The 27,158-nt window shown below is 38.8% G+C and overlaps 1 protein-coding gene across 14 annotated transcripts in view; it reads right to left on the reverse strand.

Moving 5' to 3' along the window:
• The window catches only part of LOC307046202 (focal adhesion kinase 1-like), a 68,543-nt gene that overhangs the window by 19,449 nt on the left and 21,936 nt on the right, over positions 1-27,158 (reverse strand). For 7 of the 14 annotated variants that reach the window (XM_079692457.1, XM_079692458.1, XM_079692460.1 and 4 more), the window contains 20 exons: positions 25,720-25,807; positions 25,380-25,459; positions 25,127-25,189; positions 24,984-25,038; positions 24,493-24,633; positions 23,936-24,013; positions 23,075-23,185; positions 22,200-22,317; positions 21,863-21,893; positions 21,354-21,424; positions 20,930-20,947; positions 20,294-20,350; positions 18,433-18,453; positions 16,920-17,017; positions 16,144-16,228; positions 15,927-16,027; positions 14,962-15,077; positions 14,465-14,565; positions 14,207-14,296; positions 13,812-14,016 (listed from right to left, as the gene is read on the reverse strand). In XM_079692457.1, coding sequence (XP_079548583.1) covers positions 13,812-14,016; positions 14,207-14,296; positions 14,465-14,565; positions 14,962-15,077; positions 15,927-16,027; positions 16,144-16,228; positions 16,920-17,017; positions 18,433-18,453; positions 20,294-20,350; positions 20,930-20,947; positions 21,354-21,424; positions 21,863-21,893; positions 22,200-22,317; positions 23,075-23,185; positions 23,936-24,013; positions 24,493-24,633; positions 24,984-25,038; positions 25,127-25,189; positions 25,380-25,459; positions 25,720-25,807 — 1,728 coding nt within the window. The remainder of the gene's footprint in view (positions 1-13,811; positions 14,017-14,206; positions 14,297-14,464; positions 14,566-14,961; positions 15,078-15,926; positions 16,028-16,143; positions 16,229-16,919; positions 17,018-18,432; positions 18,454-20,293; positions 20,351-20,929; positions 20,948-21,353; positions 21,425-21,862; positions 21,894-22,199; positions 22,318-23,074; positions 23,186-23,935; positions 24,014-24,492; positions 24,634-24,983; positions 25,039-25,126; positions 25,190-25,379; positions 25,460-25,719; positions 25,808-27,158) is intronic. The other 7 variants (XM_079692454.1, XM_079692452.1, XM_079692449.1 and 4 more) reach the window with 3 other exon arrangements.

Consider the following 27,158-nt stretch of genomic DNA (forward strand, 5'->3'; position numbering starts at 1 on the left):
ATAAACATGTGTCCCCTCTGTGTAAATAGATTCCGAAAGTTTCAGGAACAAAGGTTCTCTCTCTTTCTGTCCTGATCCATTTATATAAAAACCTGTCTGAAAATGAGCTGATTATATTTTTGCCACTTTATGATGTTATAACGATTTTTTGGCTTGTGTAACCATTAGCCAATCAACAACCAAGGTAACCCCCCCCACCTTATCACCTGAATCTCCTCCTAAAGCACCAGTGTGTTATTTTTAATCAAATATCTCTCAGAGGGGCGTGGGGAGTGGCTCCTTATTTTCATCTAAAGTAACAGAAACAGAATCAGCACTTTTGAAACAGGACTGAAACAGAGGGGATTATGGGATGCTGCAATGCAGGATCTGTTTGGTATTTCAAGCCAAACACTTCAGAGACATGTTTTGTATCTACCTAAGACCTGTAATATATTGATGAAAAAGAGTATAATAGGGGGCCTTTAAAGCATAACTGCATTGTAACACTTTTTGTAACTCTTTGTTCTCCTTTTCATCCAGACAACCAGTCATGGATAAATCCGCCAGCCTAGCATCACAGTCCAAACGGTAAATTGCATGATGCATTAATCTGTGTGACGACAATAGCTTCACCTGGCAACATCAACGCATTCTCCCCCACCTCCACCACACTCTGACACCTGGAAAAACAAGGCCTGCTTAGATTATTTACTCAGGCTGGGCTGACAGGACAATCCTGGACTTTTCAGCACCGCCCTGCTTTACTCTCACATACTTCTCACCTGAGAGCTGCCCTGTACGACCTCATCTAAACTGAGCAGCATGATTTAGATGTCTGAGTCCAGGTACACTGAGATGTAAACCAGACATTCGAGGATATCTGCATAAAAAGCACACTGAAAACTAATCCCAAATTCCCCCTGTGATTTGTAAAAGGTTATTGCCGGGAAATGTCTTTGAATATCCTTGTTTGAGAATAAAGGATTCCCTTAAAGTGTTACTACCCAACAACTGCAGCAAGAAAATAAACAACTGTAACTTGTGAATGTGTCTAATCAGGACTTATTTTAAGCTTCAGCTGAACTTCTGAATTTATTTTGCAACAGAATAAGGAGGATGGATCTTGTTCTCCATCACTTACATTGAAAACACCGGACAAAGGAATCCCAGGACACAAATATTACAACGTCCAAAAGCTGTGTCATAGGGTTTTAAGACAGACTTGATGAAAGTGTAGTCGTTTTTTTTCATGAGAACATCAAAAGAAGCACAACCGAGTTATTATGTTTAAGAGAAACTGCTCCAAAACAGCTATGGATCGAACCCTTTGACGCAGCAGCATCTAGTGAATGCAGCACACATTAAGCTGTGTACAGTTAAATAGAAAGAATGACTATTTATCAGACAACAGACCCCCACCACAACTTTAAGAAAGCCTGACAAAACAAAAAAGGCAGAATATAAAAGAGACAATACTTTACCTTTAGAACAAGCAGATCCAAAGCCAATATCCAGACAAGCCCTTTTAGTGAAATAACGTCACCACCAAAGGGATGATAGGCCAGCTGCACTCAGCACTGAGATGCTGCAGAAAGTTAACACGAGTAGCCGCAAAAGATCCCAGCAACGCTAAAAGGGTAACATGTACTATTCCTGGAAGGGTGACACAAACAGTTGTAGCTGAACACAAAGACTGCAGGCTACACTAGTTCTGCTTGTCCTTCTTTCATTCTCTCAGTCTTTATTCTCTCTCTCTCTCTGTTCTTTGGAAAGCTGTAGCTGCTGGTAGCTACCCACTGTTTTTACACACACACACACACACACACACACACACACACACACACACACACACACACACACACACACACACACACACACACACACACACACACACACACACACACACACACACACACACACACACACACACACACACACACACACACACACACACACACACACACACACACACACACACACACACACACACACACACACACACACACACACACACACACACACACACACACACACACACACACACACACACACGTTGGTCCACCGAGTAGGAAAACTGTAGTACTAGCTGAGAGCTGCATATTTGGCAGTAGAGACCTATAATTGATATTATGATATAAAGGCCAGCCAGACCCAAAGTAAACCAAACTGTATATCCTTATATGGCAGGACTTTTCCTTATTAATAGCCAGCGACCACATTTAACGTGGTCAATATTGACTTGGTTTCCAAGACACTGAATGAGGCACATCGGGGGTTCCTCACTATTTCTTCATGCCACAGTCAATTAAAAATAATTGTTCTACATTTTGTCGGATTAGCACTCAGTTGCAGTTGGACGTACTTTTCCACACTGGGTTTTAAGCCCATTACAACATGTAACCACACTCAAACTGTACATGTGTCGGACTGATGAGTAGACCGCCTTTATTATACTATTATTTGTTTGAAACCAAAATAGAAAAAGGGTAAGATTAAGAGGACACAATGAAAACGTGGAAGAGGATAGGAGAAGATAAGAGCACAAAAAGTGCAGTTTGAAAGTACAAAAAGAGAGAGTAGGACGAGTACAATTGGGGTAAAAGAGGAAAGCTGACATCGAGAACATTGGGAGTGTAATTGTGATGGAATTTAAGGTGTTGGTCACGCTGGTTTTTAGCAAACTCGTAAAAACCACAGGAGTGAAATGTGCACTCTAATTTTCCTGTTTCTGTGTTTTAGAGAGAGAGAGAGAGAGAGAGAGAGAGAGAGAGAGAGAGAGAGAGAGAGAGAGAGAGAGAGAGAGAGAGAGAGAGAGAGAGGAAGAATGTGCATTTTGAATTGATTTTTGTGCGGTTGTTTTATCTAAATATGTATATACGAGTGCAAGCCTCAAAATTAGCATCATGGTGTAAAATGTTAACAAATAAAATCAGCTCCGCCCTTGTGTTGTGTACCTCGTTCAACCAGTTTAGTTACAGTTTACAACCATGTTTGTCCAGACTCACTAACTCACATTCAGTAAGTGTGGCAAAAGGTATCTTAAATAGATTATATATATATATATATATATATATATATATATATAAACGGGGGAATATCTTTGGCACATCAATCTGCAAACCAACAGTTCATATTTTGAAAAAGGATAAAAGGCCATCATATAAGGCAGACTGGTTTTGGTGTAAATAAAGTGGCAGCTAACATCTGGAATGCCGCTGTCGTGTTTAAGAACAGGATCTGTTACAGGATGTGTATTTTGTAAATATGTAATTGTTCTTATTTTTAATCTTGTTTTATGTTTCTTGGTTAATATTAAGCCGTCATTGGCTCTTTTCTTGCTGTAACAAATGCACATTTCCCCTCTGTGGAACGAATAAATGTATTCTGATTCTGAAGAAATATGAAAGAGCAAGCAAACTGTGCACAGAATGTAATCCAAGTAGTGTCCAATTGTCTCAGCTCATACTGTACATTCATATCCTGTTGTTTATTTAATGAATGTAAGATCTGTGTTGCAAGAATACATCCTCATCTGATTCCACTGTAGAGCTACAGGATCACTAACAAAAAACTGCAGGTCTGTTCCTGTCTGTATGATTATGAATTGTTGAGTCATGGTGGCTGGGAAAAGCTCTACTCCTACTCTAAGACTACATAAATCTAATGTATGAATGAAAAATAAACAGTGCTAACTCTTCTTACAATTCTGCCTTCGGAAAAACGTTACTTTATTCTACAAAACTATTGATTATAACTGCATAGTTTTACGGGTCGTCAGAAGGAGGGTGTTAGAATTCAAATCTGTAGCACATAGCAGAGCCAAAATTCTGATGAAGCATTACAACACTGGAGTTAAATTGAAATGTACTGATATTCAACATGTTGGTGGGCCGGATTTGTGAAGGCGTGTTGGGGGGAAATTATGATCTGAGAGCTGTGGGTGTTATTTTGGCTGCCAGCATGCTGTGATTAGCAATAATAGTAATCACATACTGTAACCCCACACTGGCAGATATAAATCATCAAACATGTCAGATTTACGGAGTTTCTCTCCTTTGCAACTGGCACAAGATGACGACTGACACAATGTTACCTTATTCCTCAAAGTTGCCCTTCTTATCGACCCTCAGTACATTAATAAAACAGTTTACAAATTGTGAGCAGTCTTGCCAAGTTATTTGTGACATAATATGACTCTTGAATACGTTGGACTCTTCCTACTGAAAGGGGAACATCACGGTGATGAGTGACTCAGTGACTACCGCAGCAAATTGTTTAAAATGCGTACAGTGTTGTCTAGCTCCGCCTTATCTGATCAAACCGTGGCCGGCATATTGTCTCCTGATGGATAAGATCTCTCTGTTTCCTAATCTGTCTCCGGGAAAAGATGGTAACAAGGCAGTGATGTATCATTTAACAAGGAGGCGAGGCGTGACCGAGATATCTCATTGAATCTATCTCTGTCATTATCATATCTTTGTTGCCATACCGACCATACAGTCATCAGCCCAAACAGGATGTTAAGTGTTTGGACAGTTTTGTTTTGACTCCATTTGAAAAGAAACATTAATGACTTTGAGGTTAAAGAGCTGACATAAAGGTTAATGTGAGGGTGTTAAAACCTGTAGAAACTGCTGTCCTCTGTATTGTTAGAAATTAAAATCAATGTTTTAATGGGGAAATGTAGTTTAAACATGCTGTCAGTTTTAATGCTCTTTTATACTGAAAAACCAGAAATTCTTGTGCACAAGCAGTTAAGCTTTTAAGCTTTTATTCTGAAAATCCTTCATCTCCGGTTAGCATTTAGCATGTGGCTAATATACGATTTCCTGAAGAGGTGAATTTAGTAGCGAAATGATATGGAGTGGTGCAAACCGAAGCCTACTGATTTAACACTACAACGATAGATGTCGAGATATTACCATGCTGAATATTAAATGAAGGTACAGTTTATTTGAATACATTATTGTTTACAGACGAGTAGCATGTGACAACATCCGGAATGACCGGCAACCAAACGAGCCGAGAAGTATTGTTTAGAGTATTGATTACAGCGTTTAGAATGTGTTAAATGAAAAGTGATGAAAGAGAATATGAGGAGAAACGGCGTGTTAAGCATATATTGAATGTGAAAAGAACCTATCCTCTGTTTAAATGCAATAACGGACATTGGAGACGAGGTGAGCCGGCTGGCGGGGAGGAGCCAGCAGAGGATATATATAGCAGCGCCGGGGGAGAGATCCGCTGTCTTTCTTGCTCAGGAGAACCGGACCACAGCTGTTTGTCTGACGGAACAATATTCTGTCTGTAACACTACCGCGCCTTTTTTAATTAAAGTATCCCATTTGAATCTTTTCAGAGACTCCATTTAGTCTCATTTTAAAGCTTCTCTCCTGGACGCGAGAATAAAGAACACATTTTAACAATTGGCGAGCTAGCCCAGGATCTCGCAAAACCGGGAGAGACTACTGCAGGCTGCTTGCTGGACCCGCTGGCATCCGTTCAGCACACAGAGAGCTCAAATCAACTAGGTATGGAGAAACCTGTTATATCGAATTCTTCAATAGTTAATGTAGGACAATGTTAGTTCTGTGTGTTTGACGGCGGCCAGCGGATCCTGAAAATAGCTGTGCAATTTAAGTTAAAACAAGCCTAAATTGATAAATATTGGTAGTCTACCACGTGGCGTTGCTTTGTTACAGGCAGGGTGAGTTCAATTTCTTTTTTTCTATTTAACCCTGCATGCTATTCGTTTGTCTGTTAGTACATGTCGGCTAGAGGCCAATCACTATATGTGTCTTTTTTGGCGTTTTACGTTTTACGTGAATGGTTTTAGGCCATTAAGCAGTCGGGACTGCTTGAGGGAAAGACACAGCCAAAGTTTGAAGCTAAGGTTATTGGAGTGAGTGTTTTGTGTAACAAACAGCGTGAGGCTGTTTTAAAAAAGTCCTATTTCAAGGAAAAGGCCTGAGCAGTTTGAAGCTCTCAGTGGTTACACCATTCTGTTTTTCAAGACATTGCGTTGTGGATTACGGCAGGAAGTGCGACATTCGTGCGTTAGATAGACGATATTCTTCTAATTGTGTTTGCTTAGCGTCCTATTTGTCCCATAAATAGCGTGTTTAAACAGAAGAAATGACCATACTGGCTCTTAAAGTCAAAAAAAAATTTACGTACATGGGTAGAGGGCTATGACGTAAGGGTATGAGGCCCATTTATCATTGTAAACTAAATGGAAATGTTATTTTAAACTACAGTGTTGTGTGTTGAATTTACTAGACAAAATATCACCTCACCAATTTCAACTCCAGGTGTTTTCTCAAATCCCTTTGTTCTTCAGGTCAAAGGTTGGAAAACCAGTTGCCATTTTGTCTTGACCTCATGTTCACGGTGAGCCACGGCAGTCACCATTTCATGAAATGCTAATTGAAGTACTCTGTTTGCTTTAACACACTGAGGCTGGGCATTCCATCTTCTAAAGAACATCATACTTCTTGTTAGAGTTAGAACTATTGGAAGTACTTCTGCTGGCAAATGTGTATTGGCGGTTATGTGTTGTGTTGTTTAACCATAGTGTAAATTCCTATTTTAAAGATATTTTTGAGGAAACAACCGTTCTCCTTTGTCAAAAACGAGTCAGTTTTGAAACAGCTATTCCCTAGTGGATTAAGCTGGAATTTAAAATAGCGCACTCTGGTGGTAGTACAGAATTATTACCCAAATAGCGGAAACACCATAACATTGTGAATATTCTTCTTTGCAAATGTGTTTTGGCGGTTATGTGTTGTGTTGTTTAACCATAGTGTAAATTCCTATTTTAAAGATATTTTTGAGGAAACAACCGTTCTCCTTTGTCAAAAACGAGTCAGTTTTGAAACAGCTATTCCCTAGTGGATTAAGCTGGAATTTAAAATAGCGCACTCTGGTGGTAGTACAGAATTATTACCCAAATAGCGGAAACACCATAACATTGTGAATATTCTTCTTTGCAAATGTGTTTTGGCGGTTATGTGTTGTGTTGTTTAACCATAGTGTAAATTCCTATTTTAAAGATATTTTTGAGGAAACAACCGTTCTCCTTTGTCAAAAACGAGTCAGTTTTGAAACAGCTATTCCCTAGTGGATTAAGCTGGAATTTAAAATAGCGCACTCTGGTGGTAGTACAGAATTATTACCCAAATAGCGGAAACACCATAACATTGTGATTTTGAACCAAATTCATATTTCAAAGTCAAAACCATACACGGTACAACTTTATTTTAACATTTCATATTTTAATTTTGCATATTTTTTATATATTAATTAACTTTATTAATATTTTACCTTAAACTTAAAAAAAAAAAAAAAAGACATCTATAAAAATAATAAAACTTTGAGCAAAAAAAAAAAAAAAAAAAAAAAAAAAAAAAAATTAAAGTTCGGACGAACAGCAACGACGGTGCTAGTCAGAAGATTAGTGCTTCATCTTTGATAGGTTAATAAATAATTAGAGAACATGTCACCAAAACAAACTAAGTTGAGACTAGACGCAGGGCCAGGCTCAACTGCAGATATCAAGGAAAGGGTAAAAATCAGATCAGATGCTTTAACAGTTTCAAGAATCAGTCTTTATTTATTTATTCTTGAGTAACTTTACTGATTTGTGGTGTTGTGCGTAAGGCAATATCTCATTTGAGTGAGGGGCACCAGCCCTTCATGCAGGTCACTCTCTGAGAGAATAGTTCATATTTTCCCTCCAGTTTGGAGAAATATTATTTTATCATATGTTAGTTCAGCAGTGTCAACCAATCCTCTAATCCTAGACTTATTGAGACGCATTAGCGACACCAGGGGTATTGTTTTTCGCAGCAACGATGACGCATAATACCATTACAAAAGCCATTATTGAAACAAGTAAACTATTAGAAGTGCTAATTGCTGATTTTTTTTTATAGTGAATATGCATTTATACCATCAGAAAACCATAAATCATACGATATTTTTGTACCCCTTGTGGGTACACGGAGAAGTTATATTTATTTAATGCAACGTTATGAGTTTTACATGTCCTGTACAGAATAGGGTAATCATTGCAATATTAATTGAGCATTTTATGCTCAAAGGAGGGAGTGTCATGATTATACAGAGATGTTGATTTCAGTGACGTTGTAGTTAATAAATAATAACATGTAGTCAACAAGAGGTATGCCGAAGCTCGGGCCTTCTCCAAGGAGGGAGTGGTCCAGTTTTAGATATTAGACAAATAGAAGTGGATGAATATGTCAGAACTCTGAGTAATATTATGCAAGTTTTGTCTACACAGGCTAGGAAAACTACAGAGATACCAGACGAGACACCAGAAGAGACTCCTGTTCGGCCAGGTGATTGGGTGAGGGTGAAAGTTCACAAAAGACAGTGGGCTGATCCCCGGTGGACGGAAGCGTGAAAGGTTGTAACAAACTTCACACGCGCTCCGGTTTAAAGGTAAAGAAAAAGGAGCAAATTGACACCACCTCACACATTGTCACCCTTCACTGGCAACTTCCAGAACATTATTGGGAGTTAGGACTGATTTGGCAGAGCTGGAACAAAACAATAAATAGAAATAAGATAAAGATAGAAACAGCTCAAAAGACAAATTGTCTATAGATTTTTATAGATTGTACATTAATGTGAAAACCTATTTTTTTTGTTTTACATCTGAAAAAGAGACCAATTTTTTGTATGTTATTTTTGGACTCGTTATTTAAATTCTGTAACGGACACAACCAGGGGTAAAATAGAGATGATGACGAGAACAAAGCCAAACCAATTGAGGGGTCCCCTAGGGATAAGAGTCAGAATAGCATTGTTGATTGTGCTCATTACACTTGGCACCTTTCTGGTTGGAAGGGGAGTACAATATTATGTAAGACATGGATCCATTAGTTCACTCATAGAATGCCCACATCACTAACAAGACTCCAGCTGTGTTTCAGAGACTTTCACTTATCCCCAGAGCCAAAAGATCAGCTGAGCAACAAGAGGAGGAGTTAGAAATACTCGGTCCCAAACAAGAGGCGGTTATAATCAAGATGATTCACCCCCTTATATGCAGTTCTTGTATCAACTGATGAGATGGGTTTAAGTGATTGGGATATGTAAGTGATGGGGATTTACAGATTAGGGGAATCTCTAAATACACTGGATCCATGTTTTAGTCTGTACCAGAAACACCCCCTGTTAAGCTATGAACAACCGATTGGTGATCTGAGCACAATTATTGAAAATGATTGTTAGACACAGGCTACTAACCCAAAAGTACAGCTTTGTACGTACAAACTCTATGAACAAAATTTCCCAGCAGACAGTGGCGACATTGCAGATATGTCCAGTCACCAAAGTTACTTATGTTCTAAATAACAGTGAGATTTAAAGTGATGGAGAAAAATGGAGACGTTCCTTTATAGTGTGTGAAATATGTGGTGCTTGAAGCATCTAGGTATTTAAATGTATGGAAGAAAGTGGTATCCTGAAAGTTAATTGGAGTAAACATGTTACAGTGGGTGAAGGCAATGTTTAGGGATATGGTACAATTATTAGAAAATATTAACTGGGCTTAGATGACATTTAACATCAAAGAAAGATAGTATGGTTAGGAAAATAGAGTGGGAAAGATTGGATTTATTTTACCTCAGTGTGTTAACTATAGATAATGCGTCCCGAGATCTCTCTCTCTCTATCTCCGCCTGTCAGAACGCTACGACCCCAACTTCCAAGCAGACAAAAGACCTCACCACGGAAGACTCCTCCTCCTCCTCCATCGAACAGACAGAGAAGCAGAGCTGAACCAACAATGACAAGACTTTATCCTGAACCATCTCCACCTGAGGCATCCAGAACTACAGGTGACATAAAAAGGCACACTCTCATCGGTCCCCCACAGGACATGAAGTTCCAAGCTGAGCCACAAGATTTGGACACAAGAGCAGAGTGTGGGACATGAGAGCGGAATACGCCCTCCATGCAACAAAGTAGAGACTAAAGGAGGAGATGAAAAGCAAAGCAAATGGGACACTGAAAAGAGTTACAGCGGAAGGGTCCAAGCGCAGATGGACTGAGGAGAAGGTGGACGGAGAATAGGACAGGACGGAGGAGTTGGCATGGTCCGGCAGAACGTGAGGGGGTCGTGGCTTGACAACCAGAGGGGGAGAGAAGGAAAACGGGAGTTTGTGAGTTTACACATAAACACACTTATTCACCAACGAGAAATACGTAAAGAAAAAGATTTATTAGCCATGAATTAATCAATTGGTGAATTTATAAAGAAAAAAGAGGAAACTATTAAATAACCCTAAAAACACACTGAGGGTAGAACATATTATTCAATCTTTTCATCATATCAACAAATTATTCTTTAAGAGTTTTTTATTCATGTGTGAATTTGGGGAAGATTTAATTTGTTACAGTATAGACCTACAGTTTAAAGGGATGGTTTTAGTAACCACTCTATAAAAGCAGACAAATCTTTATTTGTATGGAAAATGTTAAAGGTAGAGCTAGTACCAAGCCAAAGATAGTGTTCCAATCTAGAGTATTGATATCTCCATTGTAGCATGGTTATTACCTCAGGAGGGAAGATTAAGGTGGAAATAACAGTTGTTTTTCGTCCAAGATGTAGAGTTTTAAAATGACACTGGGCAAAGAGCGAAAGCAAAGTTTAATTAAAAAAAAAAAAAATAATGTAGTTGGGAGTAATACATGCGGGGCCTTGGATCACTCATTGTGATGGTGCATATTTGTTACAACAAACATCGTTTAGGGAGAAGGGGTCGCTCAACCCACCCTGCAGATGTTTTAAATCTTACTTGCAGCTTCAGAGGGAGCGCACGGCACCAGAGTATGAGTTTTAAAAGACAAGCGCCACCAGCTCCTAAAGGTCATCCATTCAATCAGTGATGACCTGACTTTTAGAGATGTTATTTAAAGGAGAAACATATCTGCCATAAGTGTAAATTCCGGAATTGAACTGCAAACCATTAATGAAATGACTTCTGTTTTAAAGTTCTTGTTAAAGGAGGGAGTGATTATCACATGCTCGGGCACCCAAGGTTCCACACACTGTAAAAGGGGTTAGCATAGCTATTTAAGTAGACAAGAATTGAAAATAAATTAGTATAATGAGTTATTGATATTCCACTGGTTCTCACACCATTTCAGGGACTTTATCACTGCATTAGAACAGACCACCCAAAGGTAATGAGAAGGAACTTTTAAGTGATGAAACTCTACAACTGTTGTAACTGAGCAAAATCTTCTCCCAGAAATGACTGTCTAGAATGCCGTACCCCAGAGTAGAACGTACAACGGCCCCTTCTAGAGAACATATTACTTTCATACCTTAAATGGTATGAAAGGAGGGAGGGTAAATTTCTCATGAGGAGATAATTACAAATGCTAGCAGAACAAGACGACCCACCCCCGTATACAGATGTTGATGACAATGATGAGTTAGTTTAAATGATGGATGTTCGGAGATGAGATTGATCAATGAATGTCCAGCTGATGTGATTCTTTACATTATGAAATCATGTGAAGAAGTGAGCAAAATAAAATGCTAAAATGGAGTGAATCCATTTCAATTTATTTTATACTATTCCAAGATAGTGTATTTTTATTTTCAATTTATTTTATACTATACCAAGATGGTCTATTTTATTTGACTTTACTAAATCATTGCTATTCTAAAATGGTTTGTTTCTTTTCACTTTGTAAAAACAAGTGCCTTAACACTGAGCGTGGTATGAGAACGGTTTCTGTGAAAGGAGGGAGGAAGAAATGTTCTGATACCAAGCCATTGCTGCTATTTTGAAGAATGATATTGAATGTAAACACTAGAAGTTATACACAAGGGAAAACTTTTATGTTTGAACACAGACAAGAATTTATTTTGTATTTTTGTAAAGCCGGCTGTAAAACCATTCCATTTGATTGTATGTTTGTTAATATGAGATATGTAATATGCAAAGTTCAGATGAAGAACTCATTGATTTCAGTATTATACACACCTTTTAGGTGTGTAAGGAGGGACTGTTAGAAATTAAAATCAATGTTTTAATGGGGAAATGTAGTTTAAACATGCTGTCAGTTTTAATGCTCTTTTATACTGAAAAACCAGAAATTCTTGTGCACAAGCAGTTAAGCTTTTAAGCTTTTATTCTGAAAATCCTTCATCTCCGGTTAGCATTTAGCATGTGGCTAATATACGATTTCCTGAAGAGGTGAATTTAGTAGCGAAATGATATGGAGTGGTGCAAACCGAAGCCTACTGATTTAACACTACAACGATAGATGTCGAGATATTACCATGCTGAATATTAAATGAAGGTACAGTTTATTTGAATACATTATTGTTTACAGACGAGTAGCATGTGACAACATCCGGAATGACCGGCAACCAAACGAGCCGAGAAGTATTGTTTAGAGTATTGATTACAGCGTTTAGAATGTGTTAAATGAAAAGTGATGAAAGAGAATATGAGGAGAAACGGCGTGTTAAGCATATATTGAATGTGAAAAGAACCTATCCTCTGTTTAAATGCAATAACGGACATTGGAGACGAGGTGAGCCGGCTGGCGGGGAGGAGCCAGCAGAGGATATATATAGCAGCGCCGGGGGAGAGATCCGCTGTCTTTCTTGCTCAGGAGAACCGGACCACAGCTGTTTGTCTGACGGAACAATATTCTGTCTGTAACACTACCGCGCCTTTTTTAATTAAAGTATCCCATTTGAATCTTTTCAGAGACTCCATTTAGTCTCATTTTAAAGCTTCTCTCCTGGACGCGAGAATAAAGAACACATTTTAACAGTATACAAGGGTACAAATTAACTTAAATACTAGAACATATATTATTCAACCGGTGTAGATGTAAACAACGCCAAACACACGTATAGCTGAAGATAATGAACTTCACAAACTTCAACTTTAAAAGAAATCTGCAAGTTAGGATATTCTTAATATTTGTTGATACATTTTTATCTGGAGAATTTAGTGGAGTGACAAGATTTATGCCGTCATTTCCGTAAATTAAGATAATTAAATTGAATCTAGTATATAAAACTGGATTAAATCAGAGCAGTCAAAAAGCCAGGACAATAAAATGATCCAGTTTGCCTCTCCAATGAACAAATAAGAAGTCATGTAAATGAGACCTCAGATGGATAACATCTCAGTCCCTCTGCCTGTATCTGAACAGTGAAAAAGACAAAAGCCAGAGTATGTGGCCTAATTGTAAAAGTAAAATACTTCCACTGATTTGGTTTGATTATATAACAGACAGTGACCCCTGCTGTCAGGAAGGTGTAAGGAGCAGAAGTAATTAACTGTGGCACAGTCCTTTATCTTAACTACAACTGAGAAAATAGTATAGATTAACATGCAGAAGGATCAAATGTAAAAACTTCACTTTGAAAAGACAGGCAGGCTGGTAGTATCATTTTGAAAACAAACTAATACTGTCGTTATTGGGGTAGATATCTTAGAAAAAACGTACATTTTAAAATTTCGTTTTACTTTGTCTAGGTTCTTTAACTCAATGCATTACAACGCAACATTTCTGCAAGGGACACAAAAATGCCTATTTTGCTTCTTCATTTGAGGTAAAGTAAATATTCAGATAGAATAAATTATCTTTCTGTCATAGAAGAAAAGAGAGAAAAGAGAAAGAGCATCAGTGGTTTGTGTCCTTGAGCAGGACACTGAACCCCACATTTCTCCAACTTAAAGACATAAAGTAAACCACAATATGTTTGCTCTTACAGATACACAGAAAGACCCTCACATACTCCCAAAGCACACTCCATTAAGTACCTCAGTTGTGTTTTGAGTTCAGTGAAGCGTGGCCTCTTGCTAGGATCATACGACCAACACTTTGTCATCAAGCTGTACAGAGTAGGAGGGCACTGAGGGGGCATCGCCAGGCGCTCGCCGTTCTCTATCCTGCCGATGACGTCGTTGTTCTTCACACCTTGGAAAGGCTTGATGCCGAACATGAGGATCTCCCACATACAGACGCCTATGGAAAGACAGAAAAACAGAAAAAGTCAGTCACTATGAGACTGAGACGGCAAGAAATTGGCTCTTAAATGCTGCAAGATGCTGAGAGTAAAGAGTGAAAAAGATTCAATCTAAACATTTTTATTAAAACCTTACATTTTAACCCACAGAAATGCAAAGAAGAAAGCATGTCAACACATTTAACTCACCAAACATCCAGACGTCACTGGCTGTGGTAAATCGCCTGAAGTTGATGGATTCAGGAGCCATCCATTTAATAGGTAGTTTACCTTTAGAAGCTGAAAAACACAAATCGGAAGGACGATGTTACACTTTAATGATCAGCTAAAATCATGTCAGTCCAATGAATAATAATGCTGATTTGCTCCATTGGTTATGAGGATCAAAGATGGTTAAGTGAGGAATTATCAGGAAATGGTGTCTTTTTAAAAAGGTGTTATATTTACCTTTATAATAAGAGCTATCTTCCATGTATCGAGACAAACCAAAGTCCCCCAGCTTTACACAGTCGGCTGTGGACACCAATACGTTCCGTGCTGCGATGTCCCTGAGGAGCGTAGAACAAAAATGGGAGGAAATCCAAAACACTTCCGCATTTATTTTATTTATTTACATGACCAGACATTTCTCTCCTGTGGCTTCTTGAAAAACATCATGATAATATCGTTATTTTTGATTTTCGGGAAACCACATGCTTGGAGTTGGTGACAATATTTGTTTCCCCAATTCCCAATTTGTCTCCATTATATTTAAAACATTTCATTAAATGAGACCTACGCTGTTCATTGTGATCTTCCAATAAGGTTGCAATGCTGGACTATGGTTCGAAGGGAATATCTATTTTCCATAAACTAATATTGTTTCTTTATAGGTTGAATCAAGCCCAATTTAAAAAGCAACTATATCATTGTAAATGTATATTATATGAGACTTTTATACATACCTGTGTACAAAGCGCTTGCTCTCCAGATATGCCAGTGCCGTGCTGAGCTGGGATGAATATAAGATGAGAGAGGCCAAGTCCAGACTGTACTTCCTCACCTGGAGGAAGGACCGCAACTGTGGAGGAGAACAAACACAAACACAAACAAAGGGATGAGAGAAGGAGAGGGAGAGAGGAACAATTAGATGGTGACAGAGTTACAGAAATCAGGAAAAGTAGAGGTAGACAGGGATATGAGAAAATGGAGAAATTGAGATAGATGGGCAGAACGAGAGGAATAATAACAACAGTTATCAAACAGTTTTATAAATCAAACTGTGCCATTACTAGAATAAAAAGGAACTATGCAAGATAAATTAACGGGGACATTATCGTTTATGTCAACAACAGATTGTGTGACGTGGTCCATGTGGGTGTATTAGACTTAGGCAGTAGATGACCAGTTGGCAGCTTTTCTGCTGCAGATACATGTGTTGTGATGCATGATAAGCTCAGATGTTCCTTAAAATGTGCATATAAGGAAAACCAATATCACAAACTAATGAAAACAGAAATATAAACCAAAACAAATGCAATTATTTTGTACTTATTAACATACTTTCACAGAGGAATCTTCTTACTTTCCTGCTCGATTTTTGTCCTTACATCCCAATGTTGTTGTTTAATGATAGAAGACACTTATCCAAACAACTGAACGAATCATTTTAGACATACATTTATTTCAAAAACAGACTAAGGGTTTTGTGCTGCAATGTATTGTATAATCTGAATTCTGCCATAAAGTTTAACCTGATAAATTCTCTCTTGCTGTTTGACAAATACTGAAAAAATGTGTCAAAACAAGAAACACTTTCGAGGTATATTCTGTACAAAACGATTACTCCAATCATATTTTAAACACATGCACAGCCATGTAATCCAGCGGATAATGAACACCCTTATAGGAGTTGATATCAGTGTCGTACCTCTCCGAGTGTGCAGAGCTCCATGATGATCCACACTGGATTCTCTGTGATGACTCCCACCAGCTTCACGATGTGCGGGTGGTCAAACTGACGCATGGTCACTGCATGGAGAGAGGTTCAGATCATTAGCAGCCTGCACGATTTTCTGTAGTGTTCTGAAAAGTATTGAGTGAATGGTTAGAAGGTAACATTTGAGAAACACACATGAGGACCTTACATGCTTCTTGGAGAAACTTTTCCCTGACGCTGTCTGACGTTGAGTTCTTACACGTCTTCACGGCCACAGAGAGGTCCGGGTTCTCCTGCAAAAACCAGAAGTGAAGAAAATGATCAGCATTACGACAGAAGCAGCTGTATTCAGCAAATTCACTGCCTATTAAAATACACTGAGCCTATTATTTGTTTGTTTATCATATAATAACATGTAATGAGGAGATGTATAGGTTAATCCTCATGGTTTATGAGTGGCAAGTCCATCCAATCACTTCCTTTTTCTACAACTATACTGTGCAGTTATTCTAACGTGAGTTCCAGCTCAGTTTATTCTTTGTAGTCTAGCTTCAAAGCGACTTTGCAAGAGGGTGAGAGAGAGAACAAAGATAAAAGAGGTTAGCAAAAGACTGCATTAATTAAACACACAAACGTATAATAAGGTCAGAAGCAGATTTTGATTTCTTTCGTAAGATTTCTTTTTAAATCTACTACTATTGTACATTTGCAATGAGTTTGAATGTATAATTTATGCAGAAAATGCATTTACATGTAAAGGGAATTCTATAATAGGCTGTTTTAATTACCGTATATTATTCAGATATAAAGCTACTTTTCATCAAGGGCTACAGATATTAAAGATATTGCACCCTTTCGTGTGTGTGTGTGTGTGTGTGTGTGTGTGTGTGTGTGTGTGTGTGTGTGTGTGTGTGTGTGTGTGTGTGTGTGTGTGTGTGTGTGTGTGTGTGTGTGTGTGTGTGTTTCTGTGAGAAAGAGACATACCGGGCTGTTGTAGACTCCTTGATGGACGTCTCCAAACTGACCCTCTCCTATGCAGCGTCCCAACTCAATACGATCTCGCTGAATCTCATAGTCCCTTGCTATATACACAATAAAAATAGACATGAACACAAAGATACAGACACACAAACAGATAGGACCTTTAGATGCAAAAGAAACACAGCAACTTAATCAGCCCTTGCATTTACTAAGCTTGCTAGAGTGATAAACAATGTGCAGAACAAACCTTTTTCATCTGAGCGACAATATCTGGTTTCATCGTTGTTATTCAAATGTAATTATTTCCAGATGCATAAAGTTTATTAACCTTTCTCCTCTGACAAGCTTAGTTTTAAAGCAATTAGCATAGCTCAATGTCATCAGCATGCAACAACAGCATCAGCAAACCACATCCAACATGCCATGTAACACAGAGGAACTACAGCCAGTAACACTCAGGGTATGTATGAACACAAATGTCTAGATGAAATGAAATGTAATATGGATAAAGTCAGGTCAATTGTACAACAGACAGGTTGGGCAGGGTTTCAAATCTCACAGAATAATCCAGGACAAGTTGTACATTTGGTTGATCCAAAAGGAATATGTACTGAGGCTAGTAAAGGTTAAGCTAGTCAAAAAGCACAATTTCTGTATTCAGTTTTGAGGCAATAGGAATGAATGGGTCTGTGAAGGGCTGCTGAGAGGCTGGTGGTTTGCTGACACTGTTGACCTGACTTTGTCCATGTAATCAGCATATGAAAATAGCATATATGAGCATAAGGGTTTTGACAAATCTCTAACTTCTCTTTTACTGTTTCGAAATGCCCAGTAAATGTGCGCCTGAGACAACTACAGTACGCTACACAATAAAACATCTGTAGTGGGAAGGAGACTAAATGGAGCTGCAACATACAGTAAGAGAAATGTACAGTCAGCCATAATTAATGCCTGTGGGCCCGGTCTCCAAATGTCGCCCATGTAACCTGATCTTAAAATAAGTCGATCTCTATGGTTAAACAATAGTGTGAGACTATCCTGTTTGTTTGTGGTTTGGCTTTTAAATGTTTTGGCATAAACATATATAGGTTTCTTTTTTAAACCTTTCCTTCTAATTGCACTTCTTCCTCCTGACCAAAGTTGTAAATAGGAACATGCTTTCAGTCAACTTGCCTGTTTCAACAATATATAACAAAAAATTAGTAGCTTAAATGAGCAGTCAGTGTTTCAACAGCTTGCCTTAAGTCAAACGTGTATTAACTTTGCAATAATGTAAACTGAATAAAGTTGCAATATTTTCTTTGAAAACAAGATCAATGTCCAACTACTGGGGTTCAGTTCTAAAGCTACCATCAACACCAGAGGGTGGGTGGGGGTCTTATCAACAGGGCAAGGAAATACATTGAGTATTACGTTTAGGTTTACGGCAAGCAAACATAAAAGAAGGATCACAACAACCACCAAATCAAAATGCCATCACAAAACAACCAGACCTAAGGTACGTTCCAATCATTACCTTGATCTAGTCCATAGTATTCTGGGAAACATGGGTTAGTGATAGGAGACAGAAATAACTAGCTGTGAGTACAGAGATCAAGAAACTGTGACTGCAGTCGATAACAATTGCTATGATTTTACTTTTGATAGTTTAGTTATGGGTACTGTATGTCAGTAACTATAGCCAGCACAACATTTTAATATCTAAAATAACTTGTCTTAGACTTTTGACGTATTTTGTCTGAAAGGGGTTATTTTTGTTATGTGAATAAAAGAAAAATAGCTCGCAACAAACACGCACACCCTCAGTCACCCCTAGCTGTGTTTTATCATAAAAACCCAACTTTAACCCCAAAAGGACCTCCTTTAAATTTGATGGCAACCTGTGGTTTACCAATATGGATACTGCCACCTTGAGTCGAGACATGAACAGCTTAACGTTACCTTGGCTGACTTGTTTTGAGTGTATTTAATAAATTAGATAACTTTTAACTAAATCAGCCATTTACTTAAATAAATAAATCCATTCAACATGTTTATCAAACTAGTAGATATCATGGACACAGTGCTGTGTAGAGAAGACATTTAGCTGTTTTCTGGTTCGACTTGCTTGTTCTGTGTTTGTGAGTTTACATCTGCCCACAGGGCTTTGGTGAAAGCTATCATTTATGAATGGACAAAAAGCAAAGCCATGTTGATATTTTTGCTTGCATGTATCAACTTAAGCTTGTGATAGCCAGGCAACATTTTAAGGCAGTTAACATCCCAGCTCCTTTTCGGTCATACATTAATGTGTTAAATCTCCTCTGCCTGCGAATGTTGCCTTTTTAGCATCATCTCTCAGCGTTTCAGTGAGCTTAATATGAAAAATCCTAAACCTGGTGGGTAGGCTCCACATGGCAGCAACAGCAGCACAGCAGGGCCCTCTTAATGTGTACTCTCATACATAATCCCATTTTCCGCAAAAATGCAGAGAGCCCACTTCAAAAGACCCAAACTATCCCTTTAACGCCAAATACAACTCTACATTGTAGCTGTCGAGATGAACACTTATCTTAAAAAGGGTGAATACCAGGAGACAGAGCCTGTGAGAAAATGTTTACTGTACCGTAAACATAGCAGCGGGATAATATCTCAAAGCAGTTTGAGGAAGCCGAGACATCTGGCTGACACAAATACAGTTTGCAGACCTATTAATATGAAGCAAAATGTGATTCAAGTGGTTTCCTCTTTTGTATAAGATAGCTACATGTGACCACGGAAAATGTTCATTCATTCAAGCGTCTGTCATCATCTTGCCTGCCATCCCTTTATACACCAATCTAAAGAGCATAATTTATAGCTAAAGTGTGAATAGATTTATAATTAGGTCCAACTTATCATTAGATCCTCCAGTAATGTGGAGTATGATGAAACATCTTGAACAGCTCATTTAAAGTATTTCAGGATACTCTTTATACTCTGAATAATGTATATCCGGTCGCACTACAGTCGTAACGCTAATTACTAGATTAAATAAAAGATTAGTTATCGTGTTACCTTGTCAGTGGAAGATGTTTTGATTGAATATTAACAACCATGAGGAAATGCCTGATAAAACATGCATACATAATCTCTTTTCACAAACACAGACACACACATTCATGTCCTGAGATATCGCTCACTTTCACTCTCTACCCATTCTCGCATGTCTCAAGAGGTCCAACAGGTGCACAATGATGACCAGGGGTGTTTTTTCTCAACACCAGCTGCCTACAATGTTTTAATTGTGTGTGTGTGTGTGTGTGTGTGTGTGTGTGTGTGTGTGTGTGTGTGTGTGTGTGTGTGTGTGTGTGTGTGTGTGTGTGTGTGTGTGTGTGTGTGTGTGTGTGTGTACTTACTTGAAGGCATGGTATAGGTGTCCTCTTCATCTATGATTTCAGCATAGTCGTCCGTTTCTACAGAGCAAAGGGGTGAAGGAATAAAAGAACAGAGAAACATTTAGTCGAAGTTGGTTAAACTAAATAAAAATAATAACAGAGATAGAGTTGCCAACAAGCTTACACATGACACTACACTTTGATTTAACATGCTGAGCCATCTGGACAGATTCTTAATAACTACTTGAAAGCTATCAGACAAAACATAAACCAACTCAGGAAGCTATGTGAACATCTTTAAATAAAAACAATGAGTGAAAAAGGCAAAAGTAACCATCATCACACAGATGTACCTTTCCCAAAGATCCTCAATATGCCCAAATCCAAACACATTAACAGCAATTTAAAAATGCATTTACTATAAAACAGCCAGAGTGAGAATGTAGGACAGCGGAGTACAACAGAGAGGGAGGGACAGAAAAGAGGAAAGGGGAGGGATGGAAAAGTCATTCTTTCCACAGAAACAAGTTGCAGAATAAAAGGTTGAGTCATGGATAAGGCTGAAACAGTTACAGGCAGATACAGAGATATACGTACATACAGTAGGCTCAAAACACTATTGAGTCACTAATTCGGGTTAATAGAAAGAGTGTTTACCATCGCCACTAGTCTGACCTGCAGAAGCAGCATGAAATACACACAGGGGGAAAGAAAGGATTAGTTTTATTGTTAAAATGTATGAGAAAAAGGTCAGTGTTATGATTTATTGACTTAGTGCTATAGCTAGTGCTATGGTCTTTTTCATTTAACTGTGTGTAATGTTGAGTTAGTCAGAGGTCAGTAGGCAGTCAGAGGAAGAGACAGTGACTAAAGCTCTCCATGGGGACATCTGGCGAGACAAGGACTCTTCACTGCACACACAGATGAGGCTTTATAGAGGGAGCAGCACGCATATCTATGCGGCCTTTATCTGACTGCTTGTCACTGTCATTCCTGACATTTAGAGCAGAAGACAGACAGGAAAATCGACAGGGGAAAAACAGACCAACAGGAAAGGAGAAAGCGGGACAAGCATTTATACCTGAGACACAAACAGCTCGGGTCCGTACTCCTTCCATCCGCTTTTCCATCCGCCTCTCATGATTTGAAACTCTGAACAAGAGATGAGAATTTTTTTTTCGTTTTTGGACTTATGTTAACCAAAACATAAAGTATACAGTTGCAGCTATAGTAGATACAAGCAGAGGAATGAGAGCTCTTTCACATCCTGTCATGTGTGTAACTTGACAATGTAGAAGATCAGACAATTAAGGACAAAAAGTGTCTATTTCTTATAAAGGAAATTCCCTTCACTATACTGGCAACTAAATGTCCTATAATGTTATCATGAAGATCAATATGCTGGTCTGGACTCGGGCCGTGGAATAAAAAGAAAATACTAATGTCTCCACAAATTCCCATTCATATTCTGGATATTTTCTAATGCATCACCTGAACATTGACTTCATGTTTTGTGTTTCTCAGGAAACTGACACCTTGTTGATTATTGATAAAACAACTGATGTAAACAAAATGAGTCTGGTGACTTACTTGGGGATGGATGGCAGGGCTCTGTCCCCCTCTGCAGAAAAACAAAATCAAAACATTCATTAGATCCAGGACATCACCGCAGCCATTTCTTTGTAGCCATAGCTATTTTTAGAAGCCCTAGCTTAACATCTGCTGGTTATTCAAAGTGACATGTGTAAAGCCTCATCAGCCACAATATGACTTGTATACCGTTTGAAAGATGGCAAACCAGAATACTATTTATAGTACACGGACATTTTTCTTTGCTTCACGATATTATTACCAATCGTAAACATAAAAATAATCACAATCATCATGTTACTGCAAAACGATATGTAAGAGGAGTTGTGCGTCCTACCTTTGTGGACTCTGACGATGAAAGAGTGAGAAGTTAAGGAGACGAGCCGACAGTAGCCGTCAATCAAGTCAGCCATGTTTTCTGCCGTAGTCAGCGATGCCGTTGTGACTGTGAGGGGCTTCACGCACACATACACACTCGGGATTAGTGGGACAGAGCGTTTCTTCACAGTGACACAATGAGAGCTTTATTAGGGATAACGTCTACCAGTACACACACACACACACACACACACACACACACACACACACACACACACACACACACACACACACACACACACACACACACACACACACACACACACACACACACACACACACACACACACACACACACACACACACACACACACACACACACACACACACACACACACACACACACACACACACACACACACACACACACACACACACACACACACACACACACTTCTACGCACTCACACACACACACACACAGACACTCTTGCACTGAGGCACACATGCTTCTCCACTAGTAAGGCCTGCTGCAAGGCACACACTCAATCCCGACAACACACTCACACTGACACTCAAGTGCAGATGGCAACACCCGCTTCCCCCTACTGGGTGATGTTTCCCTCTTTTCTACATCCTTTTGAGGTTTTCTTGTAGAATGTTTATTACTACTCATTAGAAAACAATGTTTAACAAAGTAGAATCTCTTTAATGTAAAAAAAGGGACATTTATCAACAAATGTAATAAAGCACGAGGTATAACTGCAAACCCTATATCCAAATAGACAATGCAATAATAGTATGTACGGTGTGTGTGTGTGTGTGTGTGTGTGTGTGTGTGTGTGTGTGTGTGTGTGTGTGTGTGTGTGTGTGTGTGTGTGTGTGTGTGTTCACCTCTGGCGCTCCTGCTACATTAAGCTGCAACATGCCTTTCCTGTCCTTCTCTTCCAAAGGAGAGTACTGGATGGACTGCACCTGGTTAAAGTTAGCTAAATGTGTTGGCTGCTGAAATAAAGACAAATACATAAAGAAATAAATACAAATCAATAAGGTACAACTTTCCATAAAATCATGCTGCCCTTTATTCAAGCTCAGTGGACATTATCTACTCAAAGAACTGTATACATATGTTTACCAGTTGGTCATGTATTTCTATTTTTACACACAACAATAGCAACCACAGAATTGATAAATTTCTAACACTGAGCAACACCAAGTTTCAATGTGTTTATAAAAAGGTCAAACAGTACGAGCTCTGTTTAATTATCATACAATAATCAACTTAATTCATTCTAGATATGTTGACGGACAGTTATCATTAAGTAGAATTTTAATAACTCAATGTCAGCACTGGATTTACAGGTGTGCATCTGCTTCCTTCATCCCTGTACCAAGCACATCTTAATGAGGTTGTGTATATGTGTAATCATGTCCCCAGGTGCTCAAACATATGGCTTTAATGGATTCCTTTACAGAGTCATTTCAACTCGAACAAGGGTGAAGAGAACTCTGTCCCCTGTAGCTGAAAACCAGTAGATGGCAGTATGGTGGATTGCCACTCTGGCCTTCAAATTAAAAGTATGCCTAAAGCAGTAGTTAGCGTTCAACACCAATGCAGTCTAAAATAGTGAAGAAAGAAGGGAAAAAATAAGGGACCTCGATCATGTCTTTGCTGGAAAAAATGAAATCTCAAAAGAATAAATCTAAACTGAGGATGACCTTGTGAGATGAGTCATATCTTAAGTACATACTTACCATTGAGCCCTTATCCGTGAGGTAGCTGATTCCTTCTTCTGGTCCGATAGCTAACTCTACCGATATTACCCAACTAGACTAGAGGGGGAGAAATAAAAACAGATGGAAGAATACAGCATTAAAACAGATGTCACATTTCATCATATCAACTGCTTTTTTAAATACTTGCAACAATGTAATATTGATAGCATAGAACTATTTTAACGTTCTCTTCTGTTTCAAGTACTTTTACCATTATATTCCCTCTAGGACAGAGAAGGGTTTGCATTATGCAGAGGACAGTGATAATGCATTGCTGTAGAGAAAAGTATAATAAGAACACGGGACTGTGGGACAAATGCAGAAAACACAATTGCTAACCTTTCCTTGTATGGTTCTGACAAGCAATCTAAATAAAAAATGACTTTCCACTTTAAATATTTCTACCCTGTGAATTTTTATTAGGCCTAACCCTCCTGGCTGAGAGTGCATTTTAAGGTATGGAAAATGTATGAATGGATCCCACAATTTATCTTTACATTTCGTTTTTTGTCTTTATGAATGGAGTGTTGCCCTACCCCCAAAGCACATTTGAAGCACTCCTTGTCGAAGCGGTATATGGGAGAGAGTATCTCAAAGAACTTGTGGATGCTCTGCTCATCGTTGAGGTTAGCAAACTGCTTAAAGGTTTGTTGGATCTGCTTACGAAGAGTCTTCGCCTGATAGAGAGGGAACAAAGAAAAAACAAAGGTTAAGTCTTTCTGGGAGGAAGTTGTTGCAGAGCCAAGAAAACGGACACTGGGAGTGACAACAGGACGTTTAACTAATTCAATACGATGAGATTATCTGACAATCGGCCAGACATCCACTCAGTCATCAAGATCTGGCTGTCACTCAGCCGGTCGCTCAGTCAAACAGCCATTAGCTCATCCAGCCGACTAAGCCAGGCTGGGATTCACAAAGACATTTCAACACTGTCACTTCTGCTATATGGAAGTGTAATTTAAATGAGAGACCATGTCCAGTTTAACTAATCATGTTAAATACACTGACAGTAGTTTAACCTCACCTTTAGGGAGTCCAGCAGGCTTTTGGGGAAGAACCTTCTTAAGCCAACGTCTTTCCTAAAAAATAAAATAATAACATTTAACTTTGAATAGGTGAAATCTACCATCACACAATTTCTTCAGTTTGAACCGAATAGAATCTTACTCTAGTAGTTCATAATTGGATTTCTTGTCTAGGGCGTTGCCTGGCATCTCTCTGAAGAACCTCCTGTAGGATTCAGAGAGAAACGGTGAAACGGTATTCAATTGTCATCTAGATTGAATTTAAGTTCAGATATTCTGGAAAGCTTTTCTGATATACGCAGTGACTAATAGTCAATGTTTGTTTAACAGAATAATTGTGTTGATTTTCTCATGCTGTTGGCATAACAGCTATTGTTGGTACAGTATGTTCTCACCTAATTTCCAAGCAGCCCAGTTTTAGAGCTACATCTTGATCCACCTGATCAGCTATATGGTGCATGTAGTCACTTTTTACCTGGAGAGAAACAGTGCAACAGAGCAATGTTTAATAACAACAATGGTGTTAGGACAAAGTTGTACAGACTCATGTAAGAGCAGAATGAAATGTGTTTTTAAGTTACATGTATCAAGGTATGTCTGCCTTGTTAGATGTAAAAGCGATAAGGAGGAAGTGACAGAGCAGATTCTTTCTATTTTTTACTGGTTAATATTATTTCATAAAGAGGACACCTTTCTATCTCATCTTTTTTACGTGATCCTGCCGTGTTGCCTCACCTGGTGATAGAGGTAGTTAAGAGAGGGTTTGTCTTCAGAGAAATGACTGAGGTAACCTTTAGGAAGGTACCGCATCCGCAACTCATACCTGAAAACGACAGAGACAATTTTGGCTAAAATAACCATACAGTCAGCCCGCACACCCACAGAGAGAGAAAATAACCTACAGCATTTAAATTCAGTGGCTGTTGGAGGCCTAGAGCAAGAATGAACATAATTACTAATTCATACAGATGACGCATACAGACCTAAATAAATGTTAAACCCCCACTTCGGCCGAGAATGAAGGGCCTGAACAACCTGGAGCCTCACTTATATAAGCACAGTGTTATTCACTTGCACACAAAACAACCTTCACTTTAAAAAAAAAAATCTAAAAGTTGGATTGAGCATTTTCCTATATTATAATGTGACAGAAAATGTACCACATCATTTTGAATGTTTAAAAACAGGAAGGCCTGGAGCATTTTAAAACAGAACACTTGTGATTTAAATATTTGTGCATCTGACTTGCCAATGTAAAAGTCTTGGATGACAAACAGATATCTGAGAGGATATCACAGAACCTACAACGCAGTCCTGATTTGAAAAATCTAGAGATTAGGAAAATACTATATCTTGTAAAACGTAAGGCTTTAAAACAAACCAAAAAAGTTTTAGCTTTATCACACAGCTCTGCTATATACAGATCTAGAGTCATTGTAATGCACACATTGTGGCCCTGGCGAGTTTGTTTCTCGCAGTAGATTCAATTTCTTGCTCAAAGTCACCTCGGCAGCGTGGCTGTTTGCCAACACTGGGCTTGAAACAGTTTAAACTGAAAGTTGCCCTTCCTATGCACCGTATATCTGTCTAGTGGAACTGTAAGACAGGATTTCATATTTAGCTGACAGTGAACTAACTGAAAGTGATAACCTTGTAATGTCATAGAGCAGAATGCCATTCCTCGTGTTACACTTGCCAGTTATCTGTGTCCCAGAAGTACCCAGATGGGCCATCATAGTTTAAAGCGATATATTATTTCATGACTGGCATATTGCAGTGACTACAGCGGAGAGAAATGGGTCAGGAGAGTTGAGCTTCAAGCTGCTGTGATGGGACAGGACTGTTAGGTAACAAAGGAAATCAAGGCTGAAGACAAAATGAATAAAACATCCTCGTTCTATAATGAATGAACCAAAATGAGTGGGAGAAGGGATACAACGGGGCGTTTTTGAGAGAAAAGATAGAGCTGGATAAGAAAGAAAGGACAGATGTGAGAGATGAGAGAAAGAAGGATGGAGGGGAAATATCAAGGGAAAAACGAGTGACTGCGAGCGCACGAGAGCTAACACGCGAGGGAGCGAGAGATCGGGGAGAGAGTCAGTCCATCCCCTGGGCTACTTCTGCTGATCTAACAATAGCTCGGCAGCAGCAGAAGCTCCTGTGGGCTCGCAGCT

Source organism: Notothenia rossii (genome assembly GCF_949606895.1).
Source record: "Notothenia rossii genome assembly, chromosome: 7".
Taxonomy (NCBI): Eukaryota; Metazoa; Chordata; class Actinopteri; order Perciformes; family Nototheniidae; genus Notothenia; species Notothenia rossii.